This window comes from Elephas maximus, chromosome 13 (assembly GCF_024166365.1).
Source record: "Elephas maximus indicus isolate mEleMax1 chromosome 13, mEleMax1 primary haplotype, whole genome shotgun sequence".
NCBI classification, from domain to species: Eukaryota; Metazoa; Chordata; class Mammalia; order Proboscidea; family Elephantidae; genus Elephas; species Elephas maximus.
Genome location: NC_064831.1, coordinates 23,600,669 through 23,620,029, shown reverse-complemented (window position 1 = coordinate 23,620,029; position 19,361 = coordinate 23,600,669). Strand labels below are relative to the sequence as shown.

The following is a 19,361-nucleotide window of genomic DNA, read 5'->3' as shown; positions in this document are numbered from 1 at the left end:
CTGAAGTTGCCATGGAAAACAATCAATATTCCCATTAAAAAAAAGTTAAAGTGGAACTTAAGAGTGCCAGACCCTGTCAGGACAAATTTTATTCTGCTTAACAATGGTCTAGAGAAAGTTTGGGGAGCAATGGATTTAAGCCACAGGGTAAACAAAACTAACGAGAAAAACTCTTCTTAGTATACTGCAACTAAAATGACTGGATAAATATTTGAAAGAAAAAACATTGTTTTTAATGTAGTTCTGAATCATCAGGAAAATAAGACAATTCCTTGGGAGGACAGAAAAGAAGAAATCAAGATTTCGGTGAGGGTAAATATGCCCTGGAGCCTGGGGATACCTGCTGAGCCCCGGTGTAGGGGAGGGGAGTTTAACAGACCAGGGGTGGCACAGGAGAAGCCCAGGGTTTGCTACTATCCCTTCCTTTCCCCTCTATCCATCCCAACCACACTCTTCCTCTGTAAAACCCACTCCTCAGGGGGAGGCTGCAGGGATATAACAGGAGCTGACCAAACTGACTTGTCAGCAGCTAGAAGACAGTAGAATGGTATATCTTCCAGGTGTTGAGAAAAAAAAATAAACACACAACTTAAACTTCTATATCCAGTCAGACTAACTTTTCAGAATGAAACTGAAATAAAAGAAATATCGTAAATAAACAAGAACTCAGTATTTACTGCCAAAAAGTTTAATTGAAGATAACTTCTAAAGACTGTATGCTTCAGGAGAAAATAATTCTTAAGCAAGAACAAATGGTTAGCACCAAAAGCAGACACGTGAGTAAAGCTAAAGAAATGGTGATTATACAAACTAAATAAAAAAAAAGTCTTCCTTGTGATGTTAATAAAAAATCAAGTCCTCAGTCACCACAGCATACAAATCAGGAGTGGGGTTAACTGTAGTGAGAATCAGAACCAGCTTGGGCACGAATGTCTGAAACCATCTACCCCACACAGTTGCTACCTAGATTAACCTGATTTTTACTCTTTCACTGTGTTCATTAGAGTCCAGGAGACTCGTTTAGGCAATTAACATTATTGGTCATTACAGGACCTTTTTTTCTAAAAACCATTAACGCCTTCAATGGGTTGGGTAATTGAAAGCACTACCAGATAGTTCACTACCTAACACTGTTGAACCTCTCTTCTCAAAATCCGTGTCTTGCCCTTTCAACCAATTCTAAACTCTTATATCCTGATCCCTACATTAACCAATTCCCCACATTGAAAGGCCCTTCTTAAACCAAACTTCAAATTCTCCACAAAATCTGATTTTGCTCTTCCACTTCGGTGACACTACTCAAAGCTGCCAAGTGGTATCCTCCACCACCAGGATAAGCAACAAACTTAGTTCTGCCTTACCAGCATATCCTAATACTTGGTGAGCCCGCATTCAGCAGCAGTTCAAGTGTTGAACAGTAATTCTATATTTCAGGTATAGATTAAACATATCAACTAGCTACATACATTCTTAAATATGGAGTCCCTGGGTTAATGTGGTTGGCAGCAAACCAAGAAGCTGGAGTTTTGAGTCTGCCCACAGGTGCCTGATAAAAAAGGCCTGGTGGTCTACTTCTGATCAGCCACTGAAAACCCCACGGAACACAGTTCTATCCTGACACACATGGGGTTGCCGTGAGTTGGAATCAATCGACTTGATAGCAATTGGCAATACTCCTTTTACAAGAGACAATCAGAAAGAACAGGCACAATGCTAATATGCAAGCACACACCCAACAAGGGCACAGGGAAGAGGGAGGTAAAGAATGGAAACAATTCCAAGCAAATATCAACCAAAATTACCTGATACAGTTATGTTAACAGAAGCTATAATTTATTATGAGGCAAAAAACACTGGTCAAGATAAACAAGGTCACATAGTATTAAGAAAAGGATTAATTCACTAAAAGGACGAAGGTCTCTAAACTTGTGTGTACCAAGTCACAGAATTTAAAAACATATAAAGCAAAAATTGACAAGCCTACAGGCAAAACTGATTTTTTTTTTTTTATCCTCTGTTAGGAAGATTTAATACATCTCTCTCAGAAACAGATATATAAAAAAGAAAAAAAGAAAAAAACAAGCAGGAAAGATACAGGCACTGTGAGCAACACAATTGCCAAAATCGATCTAATGGACACGCACAGACTACTGCACCCACACCTGAAGAACGTTATCTTCTTCCCAAATATGTTTGGGCCATTTAAAAGTCTGCCGCAAATAATGCAAGTCTTAACAAATTTCAAACCATCTTTGACAAACAGGCCACATTCTTTATCCAAAGCACAATTAATGTAGAAATCTAGAAAGAAAATATATTTTTTAAACACTTCATACATATGAAAATTCAAAAATACACTTCTTTTTAATCTGGTGCTTAAAGGAGAAAGCCATGGACATTTTTAAAATATTAAACTGGATAATAAAACTACCACATTATTAAAACTGATGGAATACATCTAAAATAGGATTTGTAAAGAAATTATTCACTTTATACAACTACATTTAAAAAGGAAAAACTAAAAAATAGCGTTCAACTTTAGAAGTTAGAAAGTAATTCACAATAAAACAGAATGAAGGGAAAGAATATAATGAAGTAAATGAATGTGAGAACTATATTAAAAAAAATACAGAAGTTACGGATACAGAGCAAAAAATTGCTTCAAGGAAAGCTAAGCATAGTTTACAGTACACCATTCAGAGTTATCTCATTCCAACTCTATGAGGGCTCCGCGCCTTTCAATAACTATCTTACAAGCCTAGAAGGTATTGATTATAACAGCAATGCAAAATAACTCTTTTCTACTGACATGTGGATAAATTGTGCTCAATGGAGGTTCAATTGACTTCCCTCCCCTAGCATGGAAGAAGCCAGTTTTCATCCAATCACACTTATATTCCAATATGTCTGATCTATAAACGTGGCTGTTCTTTGAACCGGCTATAACATCTGACTCATCCCTCATTAATAGCAAGTTAAACAGAATCTTTAACACATGTACATTTCATGCCTCTGTGAATGTCACGATTTTACCTTTTTAAAAACATTATTCTTTAAGTTATAACAGAGCCAAAATTTGCTTCTCTGAAAAGAACAATTAGCAAACCATAAGCAAGACTGAACAGGGAAACAAAACAAAGAGGGGAGCAAAAATCAGTATTAGGAATGAAATTGAGGATATACTTAGAGATGCAACACGAATTAAAATACATTCAGTACATGTTGTGGAAAACTATGCCAATTAATCTCAAAACCGAGATGAAACAGACAAAAGCCCAGGAAATACAAATTTCATAAATGACTTTACAAGCCTAACTCATCAATGTATACTAAGGGGATACGTTGTCAGGGAACAAGACTGACATGATTTGAAAGCATAACCCCATAAAACCCATGGCTGGCGAGTCGATTCCAACTCAGAGTGACCCTGTAAGGACAGAGTAGAACTGACACATAGGGTTTCCGAGGAGCGGCTGGTGGATTCAAACTGCAGACCTTTTGGTTAACAGCAGTAGCTCGCTGTAGCTCTTAACCACTGCACCACCAGCACTCCTATAACCCCATAGATCACTTATTAATTACAGAGTGAGAGGAAGAAGTATATTTACAAGAGAGAAATCCTGCGGACAGTGGTGAAACTCAAGTTGCCGGTAATGCGACAACCTGACGTTATGATCAGTGGGGAGTACCCATCACCTCGGGAGCACTCTGGCTAAAGTACTTAAGCAGAATAAGTCGGAATTGACTTGATGTCAACTAACACCATAACAACAAAATTATGGAGAAATATTCAGACAAACTGATATTGCGAGACATTTTGCAGAACTGGCCTGGACTATCCAAAATATCAAAGTCATGAAAATGAAAGCCAAGAAAAGGCAGGAAGGCTGTTCCAGATTAAAAGCCACTAGAGACTTACTGTAACCAAATGTAATTTGGTCTCTGACTGATTACTGAATCAAAAAAAAAAAAAAAGGAAAAAACCTGTGAGAAAAGAAAAGAAAAATTGATGAGGGACATTTGGGGAACACTGGTGGCACTTGTAAATCTATATATTAGGTAATAGTTTTGAATTAATGTTAACTTTCTTACAGGTGATCATGGTATTGTAGCCACACAGGAAATGCCCTGGATCTTAGGCAACATCTTAGGTATAAAGTGTCATATGTCTGTAACTTATTTTCAGTGCAAAAAATAAGAACAGAAATGTGGCAAAAGAGTAATGATTAGTGAATCTTGATGAAGAATAAACAAATGTTCCTGGTCTTTTTATTTTTTTTTAATTTTTATATGCTTGAAATTCTTTTAAATAGAGCCAGAAAAAGGGCTACAACCTATTAAAAAGGTAAATATGCAGTAGAAATTTACGAGAGTATTTCTAAATTGGTAATATTTTATTGTAAGAGAAAATGGGAGTAGATAAAATCCCAGGTGGCTAGTGGATGAGACATATGGTATCAGGTCCAGCATTACACTGTTCTGCTCCGCACTTTGATTTACAGAGATGGAACAGTTACGTAACTTCAAAACAGAGTTAGAAAAATCACAAAATAAGGTGACCGACACCAAAAAACCCAAACCAAACCCATTGCCATTGAGTCGATTCCGACTCATAGCGACTCCATAGGACAGAGTAGAACTGCCCTACGGGGTTTCCAAGGCTGTAAATCTTTACGAAAGCAAACTGCCACATCTTTCTCCCACGGAGCGGCTGGTGGGTTTAAACTGCAGACCTTTCAGGTTAGCAGCTAAGCGCTTTATCCACTGTGCCATCAGGCTCCACAGGACAAACACAATTTGGTGAAAACACATGAACGGTTACAGGAAGAAAGACATCTAGTAGTTCAACATCTCCTCCACGACCCCTCTTCCCTTCTTTCCTCCTCCCACTTCATCCCAACCCTTTCTGCTTAGCTCACCCCTCAAAAAAAAAAAGTGTAAATATTACCACATTTTATCGCACACACACACATGGAAGCCGGGTGGTATAGTGGTTATGCACTCGGCTGCTCATCCAAAAATCAGCGGTTTGAACCCACCAATGGCTCCGAGGGAGAAAAGACCTGTTGATCTGTTTCCATAAAGATTATAGCCTAGGAAACCCTATAGGGCAGTCCTACCCTGTCCTACAGAGTCGCTGGGAGTCGGAATCGACTCGACAGCACACAACAACAACATCACACACACACACTCTTTTAGGAAAAAAAGAAAAGGTTACATTCTCCAACTCATTTGACGAGTCTGACATAATCTTGTTAACAAAGCCAGACATAGTTCAGGAAAGGAGCATTGCATGCCTTTCACAGTCAGGAACATAGATGTAAAAATCTAAGCAAAATAGTAGCAAACTGAACACAATGATATATAAATATGACAATATAACATGTCTAAGTGGGTTTATTCCAGGAATTCAAGATTAGTTCAACATAGCGTCATCTCGATAGTTGCACTTAAAGTATCTGATAAGATTTAAGATCCATTTCTGAGGGGAAAATACCTTTTAGCAAAGCAAAAAAGAAAGGAAATTACTTCAAATCTTAAAGAAAATGGAAAGAAAAAAATCTTCAATAATCATTACCCTCAATATTGACATGTTAATAGCAACCAGTGGCCAAAGATGGAACAATTTCAACAACAAAATATACAATGATTGTACTGAATTATAACCCAAAGAATAAAATAAATACCCATGAGCCTATACTGACATAAATGACTGAATAAGCAAACTATGGAGATGGCACAAATCTCTCTTACAGAAGAGTTCCTAATAACATACGGAGATCTTCTCTCCAGGAAGAAGAGCTTAATCACCATTTCCCGGAGTGTGGGCTAGACTAGTCACATGCTGCCAAGGAACAGAGTACGAAAGGGAAATACACAGGGGAGAAACCTTATAGGGGAGAAACCCAGCAGACACCACCATAACTAACACTATTAGTGGTAAGTATTGTTGATAGTATGCATCACCTGGTATCATATGAGAAGGATACACTACGTATTTGGAGTTGATCCCCAAAATCTATAACCCCAGTCTAATCATGAAAAAACATCAGAAAACCTAAATTGAAGAACATTCTAAAAAATACATGACCAGCAGTCTTGAAAACTGTCAAGGTCATGAGCTACAAGGAAAGAGAAACTACAGGCAGTATTTTTATCCTGGATGACATACAGGAACAGAAAAAGGACATCAGTGGAAAAGCTGCTGACATCCAAATAAGTTCTGTAGTTTAGTTAATACTATTGCATCAGGGTTAATTTCTTAGAAATGACAAATGTGCCATGGTTCTGTAAAATGTTAACACTGGAAGAACCTGGGTGAAGAGTACAGAGAAATTCTTTGTACTATCTGCAACATTCTGGAAAGCTAAAGTTATTCTAATTAATGTTATTAAAATTAATAAAAGAGTTTAACAGGTTTGCTAGATATAAGATCAATATTTTAAAATAAATTGCATTTCTACACATCAGCAATTTTTAATAGAAAATGTAATTTTCAAAAAGACACCTAAGTAATAAAGTCTACAAAGAACACAGAAATAAATCTAAATAGTAGATGTGCAGGATCTTTATAAAGAAAATTTTAAAACTGTATAGATGTTAAAGCAGACCCAAAATAAATGGAGAAACATAAATTGCCCAAGGACAGAAAGACTCAATATCATAATGATGTCCATTCACCTGTAGATGGTCCATAGATTACATGCTATTGCAATAAAATTCACAAGAGCATTTTCAAGGAACTTGAAAACCTAGTTCTAAAAACTATTCCAAAAAGCTTAACAGCCAGGACACTCCCAAAGCAGAAGAAAATGAGATGAGACTTCCAGAATTCCCCTATACCCAGCTTCCAGTAATAAAGACAGTGCCATTTTGGCGCACAGATAGATACAACTGACCAACTGAACAGAATAAAGAGCCCAAAACAGACCAGATCACACACAGAAACCTGACCCATAAGTCAGCTGGCTTTATACATCACTGGGGTAAAGAATGATGTTGGGACACTATTGGTGCTCTAATGAACAATTTCACAGCACAGACAAAAATAAATTCCACATGGATCGAGGACTTAATTTTTAAATAGACAAATAGTATAAGAAAAGCTGGGCAAGAGACATGAGCAGGCATTTCACAAAAAAAGGAAATATGAGTTGTCAATAATCTAAAAATTGTTCAACTTCATTGGTAATCAGGAGAAACAAAACAAAAATAATAATCAAGTACAGTTTTGCACTTATACTACCAAAAATTAAAGGAATGACAAATTCCAGGGTTGGTGAGAATGTGTGCAACAGAAATTCTTACCCAGTTTTGGTAGAAGTATAAATAGGTCAACCACTTTTAAAAACAATTTAACTCTACCTTTTTAGTAGCTCTGGTGGAGCCCTGGTGCCATAGTGGTTAAGAGCTCACTGCTAATCAAAAGGCTGGCAGCTCAAATCCATCAGCCGCTCCTTGGAAACCTTATGGGACAGTTCTACTCTGTCCTATAGGGTTGCTATGAGTCGGAATGAACTCAATAGCAATGGGTTTGGGTTTTTCTGGTTTAGTAAAGTTAGAAATATGAATATCTTCAGATAACAACGTCATTCTTTTATAGTCAAAATTTTTCTTACACTTTTGCACAGGAAAACTGAGCACAACGAATCATTCGGTAATCGAACAGACAAAAAAGGTTGATACTTACACAATACAGTACTATGTATCAATGAAAAAAGATGACCTAATAAGCTATTTGTATCAACATCAACCAACGGAAAAGTTAATATTTTGTTAGTTTTGCTTGTTTTGAAATACATATCAAGTTACAATAGAAAATACACAGTATGATTCCACTGATATACATTTCAAAACAGGCAAAAATAAGCAATTTATTATGCAGGGAAATATGTGCATGTAGTAAAATTATAGTGAAAAGTGGAATGAGTAGCAAAATCTAGGACACTGGTTATATTTGCAGGGGCAAGAAGCTGGGTGAAGTCAGAACAGAACATGGGAGGCTTCAAAAACATTGGAAGTGAGACTTTTATAAGTTGAGTGACCAGCATGCTGGGTGATAGTTTAATTTTTATTGTTTACACATGTATATTACACACACACATATACATAAAAGCACACCTATATAATGCTTCCTCTGCTGCAACACAGCTCACTACATTGGGGAGCAGACACAAGATAAGGCTAACCTTCTAGCTAATCCTATCACTGCATAATACTGTCCTGTGTCTCTGACCCAGGAGTCTCATGTCTTCTGTCACCATCCATGTAACTGTGCTAGGCTAACTGCCTAACATGCAAGTAGGGAAGAACCTCAGACCTTTCAGTTTTTGAAAAGAGTCTTATTTATGAAAAGGAGACATAAGGTGCAGTATAACACAGTGAAAAACTACCTGTATATGTATCAGGAAAAATGGATTTTAGTATTTGTTTAGGCATAAAATATGAATGAGATCTAGAGCAACTATTTCACTTCTCTTGTCCCAGTTTGCTTATCTCTATAACGAAGGGTTAATAAATGCAGTCTCTAAAGACAGCTAGGATACTTCTAGTTCTCAAAGTTTAAAATTACAGACATAAGCAGAAAAGGAATAGCCAAATAAATGAAGTGCATAGTCACAGAAAGAAGTAATGTGACAAAAATATAACTGTTAAAAGATACAAACTGTGATGGCAGCAAGTACAAAGTCTGTTTCATCTGTATTGAAGTATTTATTAAAATGAAAATTTTCTTTTAACACTGCGTATGAAAGAAAAAATAAAGAATCTTGCAAAGAAGCTCAAGTAAAATATTTTCACAATATACTAATGCCATTGAACTGAAAATTTTTCAAAAAGACCACCCAACCTTGACAAGTGTATTCATCTGGGATTTAAGGAATAAGGTTTGTATGACATGTAGTAAGTGGTCTTTGGTCGGGGTGAAATACTCCAGCTGCCTTTGGTTCATGGACGCTTCTAGGAGAATTATGACGACTTCCTACCTGCAAGGCATGTTACCCTACATTTCTCATTCTGGCTTTTTGAGCTGCTTTGTGATAAAATATTCGAACTTCTTAATCCTGTGCGTGTGTATCCTTATGCACGTATTTAGGTAATATGCATCAAGGGAAACAGTTTATTTTTAAGCAGCTTACCGTTTATTTTATTGGTTTTGCTGTCAGGAAGCCCAAATATAAAAATTTTAGCACAATTCTGGCACGACTCTATTTCTTTACTTGGCTTTTATTCTCTATTCCTTATTCAAAATGGCCTTTAAGTGCTCGGTTACTAATTTAAAGGTTGGTGGTTCAAGTCCACCCAGAGGTGCCTCAGCCTGGAGATTTACTTTGGAAAAATCAGCGACTGAAAATCCCATGGAGCACAGATCTACTCTGACACACAGGGGGTTGCCATGAGTCAGAATCAACTTGGCAGCAACTGATTTTTTTGTTTTATTTTACTTTATATGCACATTTACCATAAATTACCCCAAATTATTTTCAGAAGTAGGTGGAAAATAATGGCTGTATATCTACATGTTTGTGTCCTCTGATTTTAATTGAAACATAGCTTAAATAGGGCTGTAAATTTTTCAGATCATAAGAGAAAGCTAATAGAACAAAAACCCATTGCTGTTGAGTCGGGTCCAACTCATAGCAATCCTATAGGACAGAGCAGAACTGTCCCCTGAGGGTGTCCAAGGCTGTGAATCTTTGTGGAAGCAGGCTGCCGCATCTTTCTCCTGCAGAGTGGCTGGTGGGTTTGAACCACCAACCTTTCGGTTAGCAGCTGAGAGCTTAACCACTGGGCCACCAGGGCTCCTTGAATATAACAAAAGATGCCATTTAAAATTACATGGTCAAAATGAAGTAACAAGAAAGACTGTAACAGCTGTTACACTCTGTTGGAATTTCAAGTATGATAACTTACTTGCATATGTCATCTTCTGGGTCTTCAAGCCCAAACCTTTCATCAAATGTTAGCTGTATCCATACATTCTCTTCTACTGCCACTAATCTCCATATCAAGACTGTATTTCTTGGGTAAGTATGAGGGAACCTCGGACTGTGAATACTTCCATTAGTAGACACAGTAATAATTCTCTCATGCTGGGGATCTTGTACTCCTAAAGCAAAAATATACACAGAGACATACATTTAGAACAGACATTTCAAAATTAAAGTTCTCAAAATCCTTTTTATTTTTTTTTTGGCATTCAAGTTTCTCCCCAGGCAAGTGCTGGGCATGCTTTATTCGACATAAACCAAAAACCACTCTTTTCAGAATCTACCCATAAAAAAGGCTGCTTTGACATTCGTGAATGTACACCTGTGTATATCTGTACTTTGAAAGAACATAGGAAATTTATCTTTTTAATTCTAATTTCTGAAATGTCAACTATCAACTCCTTTGTATTTCTGAAATCACCATAAGGATGGGTACAGTCTTAATCTACAAGAGTGATCAAATATGAGTCATCTGAGAATAAAAAGAAACTTGATATAGCTCCTTTAAAAATACTGTGGTCAATTGATTACAGATAACCATTAGTTCCACATATGGCAAAATATTGAAAGTCTTTAGATAGCTGGGGAAAAAATGTGAGGATGAAAGAGGCGGAAGTGGAGAAATGGAGGAGGAGGAAGCCCTCAGCTTTTTCTCAGTGATCTTGAGATGTTAGTGCGCCATACCGCACGCCGCTCACAGCTCTTTTACATGCTCCTTATTGGAAATGCTTTAGACGCTGAGCTGAGAAAATGGTCCTAATAACAGCTTACAATTTGGGACCATAACTTTTGAAAAAGGATCTGTAATACAAGCCCCAATTTCTCATGAACTAGAATTACGAGATGACCTCAAACCTTGAGTGGCCTTGAAAAGAAAAATGAGATCAAAATAAAGGTCTTAATGTCCTTTCATAAGAGGACCATTAGTACTATGGGAAGATATTATTAAAATATAAGAAATGATGCAGGACTTCTCAGTGCCTTTAATATGGTAATATGAATTTTGACTCTCTAAGAGGAGAATGTAGCATAAAACAGTTTTCAAGTTTATTGGGCATGAAGTCTTTTTACATTTGGGAAATACTAAAATACTTTTTTCTTTCAATTAGGGTTTTGGGGGAAAGAGAGAGGAGAGGAAGAGCTAATTTGCCTTGCTAAAAAGAAAGTGTGCTTCTACACACCCCCTTGAAAGTTAGTAACAAGACAATACCAGTAATTGATATTTATAAAATGAGTAGTACCATTTATGTATCAAAAAAAATCTAAGGAATAATTAAGTTATGGTCTTTCAAGCCATGAAAATCCATGTAAGTATGCTAAATTGCAGTAAGAAAAAAAAAATCTTAAATTACCCTTTTATTCTGTTTCTAATATGATTTTATAAATTAAAAAAATAAAATAAAGGGACTTTAATGCATTAAGTAATGAGCATGGCACCATGCCTGACACCTATTGTGCAACTTTTATTTATTTATATCAGAACAACAGGCTTAAACGACAGCAATGCTTCATTAGTTTTCATTATTTAGAGATATACTGCACGATACTGAACTTTGTATTTGCAGGAAGATTACAGACAGATAAGAACATCATTTCTTTTTATGCACCACTATTCACTCACTTGCCCCACCCCCTGCAATATTCGACAGTTAATGTATGGATAGTTATTTCCAGAAATAAGAAAAATCTCATGCTATTCACTCTTTTTGGGTAAATAGCATTCAACTTTGCAATACATTGTTTACCAAAAACCAGCTGCTGCTGAGTTGACTCCAACTCATGGCGACTCCACGGGATCCTTAGGGTTTCCACGGCTGCGATCTTTCTGAAATAGATCACCAGGCCTTTCTTCAGAGGTACCAATGGCTGGGTGTGAACTGCCAATCTTTTGATTAGTAGCTGAGCACTTAACTATCTGCACCACCCAGGGACTATAGAGTTTAATAAGGCCTATTAAGTCATACAATATTTTATACTAAACTCCACATTTTTCTTCTCTCTTCTCTTCTCCATTATAGTTTTCTGCCTTTTCTTCTTCTTCCATTCTTTCTCCTCCCATAATCTGATTCTCTTTTAACCAGCCAACTCCCTCGTCCCTCTGTTTCTCACTCAGTACCTTAAACTCTCCATCTACTCTCAGTAAGTTCACACTGATGACCTCACCTCTCTTTGTGTGGTAGGCAGAACTCTAGAACGACCCCCAATTACCCTTCTCTTCTATAATCCCCTCCCTTGAGTGGGCAGACCCTGCAAAAATGATGGGATATCATTCCCATGACTAGGTTATCAAGCAGCTGACTTTGAGTTAATCAACAGGCAGATTTTCTGGATGGGCCTAACCGATTCTGGTGAGCCCTTAAAAGCCTTTCCTGAAGAATGATTTAACACTAGAGATATTTTTTGCTGCTGTCTGAAGATGGAGGGGGCCATGTATTCAAGAATGCAGGAAGCCTCAGGAGCTGAGAGCAGACAGGGGTTGACAGCAAGGAAACGGATGCCTCAGATCTAAAATCTCAGAGTCTAAATGAGCTTGGAAGCAGATTCATCTCCACAGCCTATAGAAAAGAATGCAGCCTGGCCGACGCCTTGATTTCAGCCTTGTAAGACCTGGAGCACAGAACCCTGCCAGGCAGTGTCTGGACCTCTAAGCTACAGAGTTGTGAGTTAATGAGTGGATACTGTTTTAAGCTGCTAAGACTGTGGTAAAATATTACACATTACTAGAGAACTAACATACCCTCCATTGCAAGCAAAGCTGCTTAGATTGAAGGTATCTCCTTTTCCTCCATTTTCAGCAGCAATTACAATAATCCCAATAACTTTTCATTTATTTTGTTAGTCAAAATACACTAACTCTATGCCACATTGTTAAAACATAATTTAAGAATATTGCTCTAAAAAGTATCTTGAATTATAAGAGGTCTAAAAGTGAAGGATCATATATAAGTTCGAATATTATTAATGTTAAAGAACAACCTGTTTTATACTTAAACTAATAATTTTGAAAAGTTTATTTGTCATTCTAAAAGCAGCTTTAAAATCCTCTAAAACTTAAAAACTTGGCTATTTCAGCAGTCAGTCTGGTAAGTATTATTTTATATTGTCTACCTTACAATTGCAGCCCTGGTGGCAAAGTGGTTAAAAGCTTGGCTACTAACCAAAAGGTTGTAAATTCGAATCCACCAGCCATTCCTTGGAAACCTATGTGGCAGTTCTACTCTGTCCTACCAGGTCGCTATGAGTCGCACTTAACTTGGGTAACTTACAGATATTATTTCCTCTTCACATTACAGTGATGATATGAGGGATATCGTCATATCAGTACATTACGTTTTACAAGCCATAAGATTTCTATATTAAGCAAATAATATAATGCCATTCTTCTCAGTGCTTAAGCTATTCCTCAGCAGTATGTAACCTATACAGAAATGCATTCCCTCCTTCTGGATGCGAACGTTTGATACTGTGGCTACCTATGATAACATGCATGAAATCATCAACAACTCTTCAACACAAAAAGAGGAAAGAACATCATGATTGGTTAAGTTGAGGGTCAGCCAAAACTAGGGAAATGCTCAATGGGATGGGCTGACTCAACAGCTACAATGGGCTCGAACGTACCAACGACCATAAAGACGGCACGGGATGGGCAACATACCATTTTCGTATTTGTAAGGTGGCCGTGTTTCGAAACCGACTGGATGGCAACTAACAATAACAGAGCTCCTAAAAACACATATGGATTTATTAAGCTCATTTCTCCCCGATACTGACAAGTTTTCTAAGAACACGATGGGGGTTCACATAAGCTGTTTGCAAAGATTCCTTTTAAAAATGAGGTATTTACTTACTCTAATTTTTCTCCCAATAATCTACATATTTCAGAGGTGTTTATAGTAATACATTATGTCAAAATTCCTTCTCATTTGGCAATTAACTTTTTTTAATGAATAAATTTTTTCAATCAGATCTGTTAAAATTTAACATTTGCCCCTTTTTTCTCAAAACAAGTGCCTTATATCCAAGGCACACTTCACAAATATAGCAGTGTTTATTCTTTCATATACAGTCTAGGTAACTACATAGCTATTGAAAGTTCTGAATTCTATTTTTATGCCGTTAGTCAGAAAAAGCTCGTGGTTAAACTGTATATACTTAAGTTGAATTTACATTTTTTTCTTTATAATTCACAATTCCATTAGACTATAATTAAAACATAAATTAAAGGCTGAAAATCCAGGCCTTATTTGTGGCAAAAGAATTGTAAATTTTCTTTTAAGTTAAATTACTGCTCCCAAAAAACTCAACACAAAATGTAGTGAGGTTTGCCACAAACACATGATTTGCAGATGACTGTCAAAGTTTTATGTAAATCTCAGACAACTCGATCTATAATCAAAAAGAAAAACCAAAAAAAAAAAAAAAACAAAAAACAAAGCAACAAACATTAAGCTCTACCAAATTAAGACTCTACACTTACAGTTTTGTTGTTTTAAAAGTTATTTTTCCACACATATAACTTTACTAGTATATTCAGGGATGAGATAAATATATATTTCGTGACTATTTTATTGTATGCTTGCTTTCATCCAACAGAGACTATATGCAAAAACAATACTAACTAAATAAAAGAAATGTTGGTGATCAAGTCACTAAAATATTGACACCATGTTCCTGTGACGTATGGTGAACAAAAATAAATCTTGTTCATCTTAGATGATAAGTTTCAGCATGATAAACTGAAATATATATACATAAAATTGTATTACCCTGCCCAATCCCTATTAAGGCAGAACTATTATAAAATGAACCAAAAATAAAAAAGAAAAAGACAATAAGGGAGCTAGATAACACAAATATTAATATTGAGTATGTGTGTATGGATAAAATTCAGATTTATAGAATCATTGTATAGGCTTATCTATTCAATACGTGTAGTAGTAACATCAAAATAATGTCACGATATTTGCCATGCATTACATAGTCTTGTTCCTTTAAAGTTTATTTAATATGAATGAAAGACAGCAGGAGGAAGAGAACCACAAAAAGCAATACAAATTATGAGTTTTGAATATGTTGTATTATTAACAAACATAATACTAAAAAGGATGTGTCTGTAGAACATATAACTCAAAAAGAAAGATAAATCATCCAAGTCCTTCTTTATGCTGATGCTTTACGCTGAATTTAGGAGAAAGACCTGTCAATCAGAGCCAGGGCAAAAGCAGTAGGTCTCCCATCTCGGACTAATCTGGGAGTTGTGAAGAACGCTGGTTCCCTGTTCCTGTAAGTACAACTGCTTCTACAAAAATGGCACCCCTAGGCTGGCAGACTTCAAAGAGGGCCTGTGGGATTTTTGTGATATGTTTACTTCCAAATATATGTTATTTTCAATATGTGTAAAAATATGTTTCTGTATCAGTTGTATCCATTTCCTCTCCTTACTTAATATAGGTTTTCACTAGTCTTAATTGTCTCTTGTTCACTGTTTTTTTTTTCTGTGCTAAACCCTCTTTTTACTGATCTTGCTAGCTTGTTTATGTAGCTATTTCTGCTTTCATTCTCACTATTAACATATTTCACTTTTAACAATAAAATATTCTCTCTCGTTTCATCAGCTCCATGAGATAGTAGTACATTTGATTCTCAGAAAATCCAACTTAATCTCATCCAATCTTACACGATTCTGTAAAGAGATACTGAATTCCACAGCTCAAGCAAGTATCTCTCCATCACACACTAAAAAGATGTATCGTATTTATATACTTAATATTTTAAATTCTGATTACTAATAAAAAAGTACAGTAGTATATTGGACAGAAAACCTGGGTTCTAGTTTTTGTTTTACCATTGACTCAATCTATCATTTTCCATATCTTTAAAACAATGAGCAAAATAAAACAAAGAACAAAACTAGCATTGTCTACCTCAGACTTTTTCTGAATGACAGGAATAAATATTTCCTAAGGAAAAATAAAAGAAGGGACTGCTAGACTAAGTAAACCACAAAAGCAATTATAACTATTCAAGATATGCTCAAATGAAGCCCTTGAACTTATTCTAGAAGACAGAGGATAATCATTTTATTCCTTAAGACAATGAATGTTCACCAATCACATACTGAGAACCTATTATGTTTCAGGAACTGTTCTAGGTTTTTGGGACTTCAGAAACAAAACAAAGCCCTGTCCTCTTAATGCAGCAACTTCTAAGACTGTAAACTGGTTTAATTTCTAGACTAGCATTCAGCCATCACAGCCCATCTTGGATGTTAGAACAGGATCCTCGAGTCCCTGCTGCGCATTCCTTAAGGCATGAAGACTTTAAATGTAATATACCGTCTGATCCTTTTCTTTTCTACCACAGTATGAATTTCTAGAAGACATAAGTATTTTTATTGAATTCCATAACCACTGTCTAGCCCTGTAACTGGTACACAGCGGCACCTAAAAAATATTGATTGCTTAAAGAAACTTGATAGCCCAGAACACAGCAGAAAGCAACTGTACATATATTCAAACTTTATCTTTCATTCTTACGTTTGCAGAAAGTCTATATGATAAGAATAGAAAGATTTTACAATTGTTATACCCCCTGCCCAATTAAGCGTAAACACAGACAAAAACAAACCAGCTGCTACAGAGTCGGTTCCAACTCATGGAGACTCCCATCTGTGGAGAGCAGAGCTGCTCCACAGGGTTTTCAAGGCTGTGACCTTCCAGAATTAGATCACCAGGCTCGTCTCCCAAGGGGCCTCTGGGTAGATTCAATCCCCCATCTTTTCTGTTAGCAGTTGGGCCCTTAAAGTTTTGTGCCACCCAGGAACTACACCCTTGTAAATTAAAGTCCTCCCTTAATTCATAATTGCCCTTACTCAAAGGTCATCTATTATAACCTACATATATGTATTTTAGCTGAAGGTGATAATTCACTGCCATCGAGTAGATTCTGACTCATAGTGACCCTACGGGACAGAGTAGAGTTGCCCCACACGGTTTCCAGGGCTTTACAGAAGCAGACCGCCACATCTGTCTCCTGCTTTGACTATTGCGCTTTCGGGGCTCCACTGAAGGAGACAGGTCTCATTTGTACTCATTACTGAGATTTTCCATTTTCTTCATATGCTTACTTTTCTTCACCAAAAAAAAAGTCCTATAATTTCACCACACTCTGCAAACGCCACAATTATAGTCATTATTTTATCTATAAACTCTGAAATATGAATCTATTGCTGACAAACTCTGTTATTTTAGGCAAGTCACTTGATATCTGAGTTTATTTTTTATAAACTGTAGATAAGCACAGGCTGTTTTAAAGTTCAAATAAAATGATATTTGTATGAAGCAGCCACTTTGATAATTACAAACCAGTATGCAAGTGAAGGAGAAACACTGTCCATCACACACCATCTAATTCAAACAGAAATGAGGTGACTAACAGGTATCAGGGTTTCTTGATGTCAGGGAAGAGGAGATTTGCATGTAAGATATCATGGAAGATTGAGTATATGTATAAAACTTGTAATTTCATAGAAATGAAATTGATTAAGCAAGAATCAGTGATTTTTAGGCAGTAATTTCAAATTTCCGATTGCCTTCTACAGGTTGATTAAAGCCAGGAGGAATAACACTGCAGAAATTTTCACCATTTCCTTGACCAGATACTACCTTTAAAAAATGGTCTGAAATTCTTCTGAACCTAATAAGAAGTACAAGAATCCGGCCTTTAACTTTTTCTCTGTGCACAATGGTAAGTAATGGGGGCTTGTATTCAGAAAGTGCCTAGCAAGGCTTCCATATGCAATGAGGGAAAGTTAGTAGAGTGAGCCTATTCCAGCATCCCCTGGCACCACTGTGAAACAGCAATTCAGTAAAGGTGGGGCTGACTTCATTCAGAAGTACGCTTGGAAAATCAGTATCAGTCTATCTCCTCTGCCCTGTGGATTGCCCTAATGTGGGCCAATCAGAGTAAATCCCAGGGCTTTTGTTCAACAGCAAGGGGTGAGAAGATCTCACTGTTTTGGGATAGCAGTGGGCATTTTGCTATCCTGATGGAAGAGAGTCTGTTAAAAAGTCAATGCAGGGAAGTGGGCAGATACATGGTAGTCCAAAAACTGGAGCTAAAGCCCAGATCAAACTACACAATAAACTCACCCTATCTCTGGGCTCCTCAGTTACATGAATAAATAAATCACTTTCACTATTTCAGCCAATAAGAGTTAGGGTTTTTTATATTTGCAACCAAAATCACTGTAGATCTAGTGAACATATGTTTGAGTTTGCTTAGTGTAGCCACTCATAAGATGTGTTACCCTGGTGTAATTTTTACTAGTACCCCTCTTTGCTATTCAAATATTCTACTTTGTATCATAAAGCATACAGCAAGTAAGATCTATGTATCATAAAGCATATAACAAGCAAGATCTGTAAAATTCTTCTGGTACGGAGTGAGACATGCAATACAGAAAAGGCAAAGATCTGAAAATACGGTAATTCAACCTTAAGGTAATGGTAAAAAAGAGCCAATTTTGGTTTCAAGCAATGGGATGTGACTTTTAAAAATGGAAGCTCAATTACACAAGACAAACTGGCAACAACCTTACCTACTGTGCCACAGGATACACAGGAAGTATGGTGTCAGGTGTGGTCGAGTACGTTCAGACTCATAGTGACCCCATATAAAACTGAATGCAACACTGCCCGGTCCTGGGCCATCCTAATCGTTGCTATGATAACCAAATACAGAGTCTCCTTAAAGCCTTCACTGCACACCAATCAGTTATTAATTGCATACACACACAATTACACACACCACAATAGTGAATATATTTAGGCAATGTTAATTTGCACATTACATCAGACACCACAAAGAGGTCAAAACCAGAATGTAAAAGGGAACTACATTAGGATTCGTTCCCATTAAAAGGACCATTGAAAGATTCACTATGGATTTTTTTGAAACAGTTTATCAATTTCCTTATTGAATTAAAGCTATTATTCAATGTGGAAAGTTTACATAAAATGCAGGAGCGCTGAAATATCTGAAGCAGCAAAATATATTTATATTAAATAATACTGCTATGGGAAAAACCAGCTGTGAATAAGGAAAAATTCATATTATACCCTTTTTAAAAAACTAACAGACAAGTTACTTAAAGAGAAAATGTTTTCAAAGAACAACTTTGTCTGTTTTGGAGAGACTAAATTTCCCTCAGTTTTTGCTCTGTACTAGTTAGGTAACTAACAACACTCAGATTGAAGGTTACCAGGAATTTCCCATAGGAAAAGCAGCATGATGTCTAAATAAAGTACTGAATTTTGTGTAAAGATGCTTAAAATTTATCATTGAAAATAAAAATGAAAACATCATCAA

The 19,361-nt window shown here is 36.5% G+C and overlaps 1 protein-coding gene across 1 annotated transcript in view; it reads right to left on the bottom strand.

Annotated features, from left to right (window-relative positions):
* PDGFC (platelet derived growth factor C) overlaps positions 1-19,361 on the bottom strand; it is a 266,007-nt gene that overhangs the window by 114,335 nt on the left and 132,311 nt on the right. Inside the window, exon 2 of the mRNA XM_049852879.1 lies at positions 9,913-10,108. Within this exon, the coding sequence (XP_049708836.1) occupies positions 9,913-10,108 (196 nt within the window). The remainder of the gene's footprint in view (positions 1-9,912; positions 10,109-19,361) is intronic.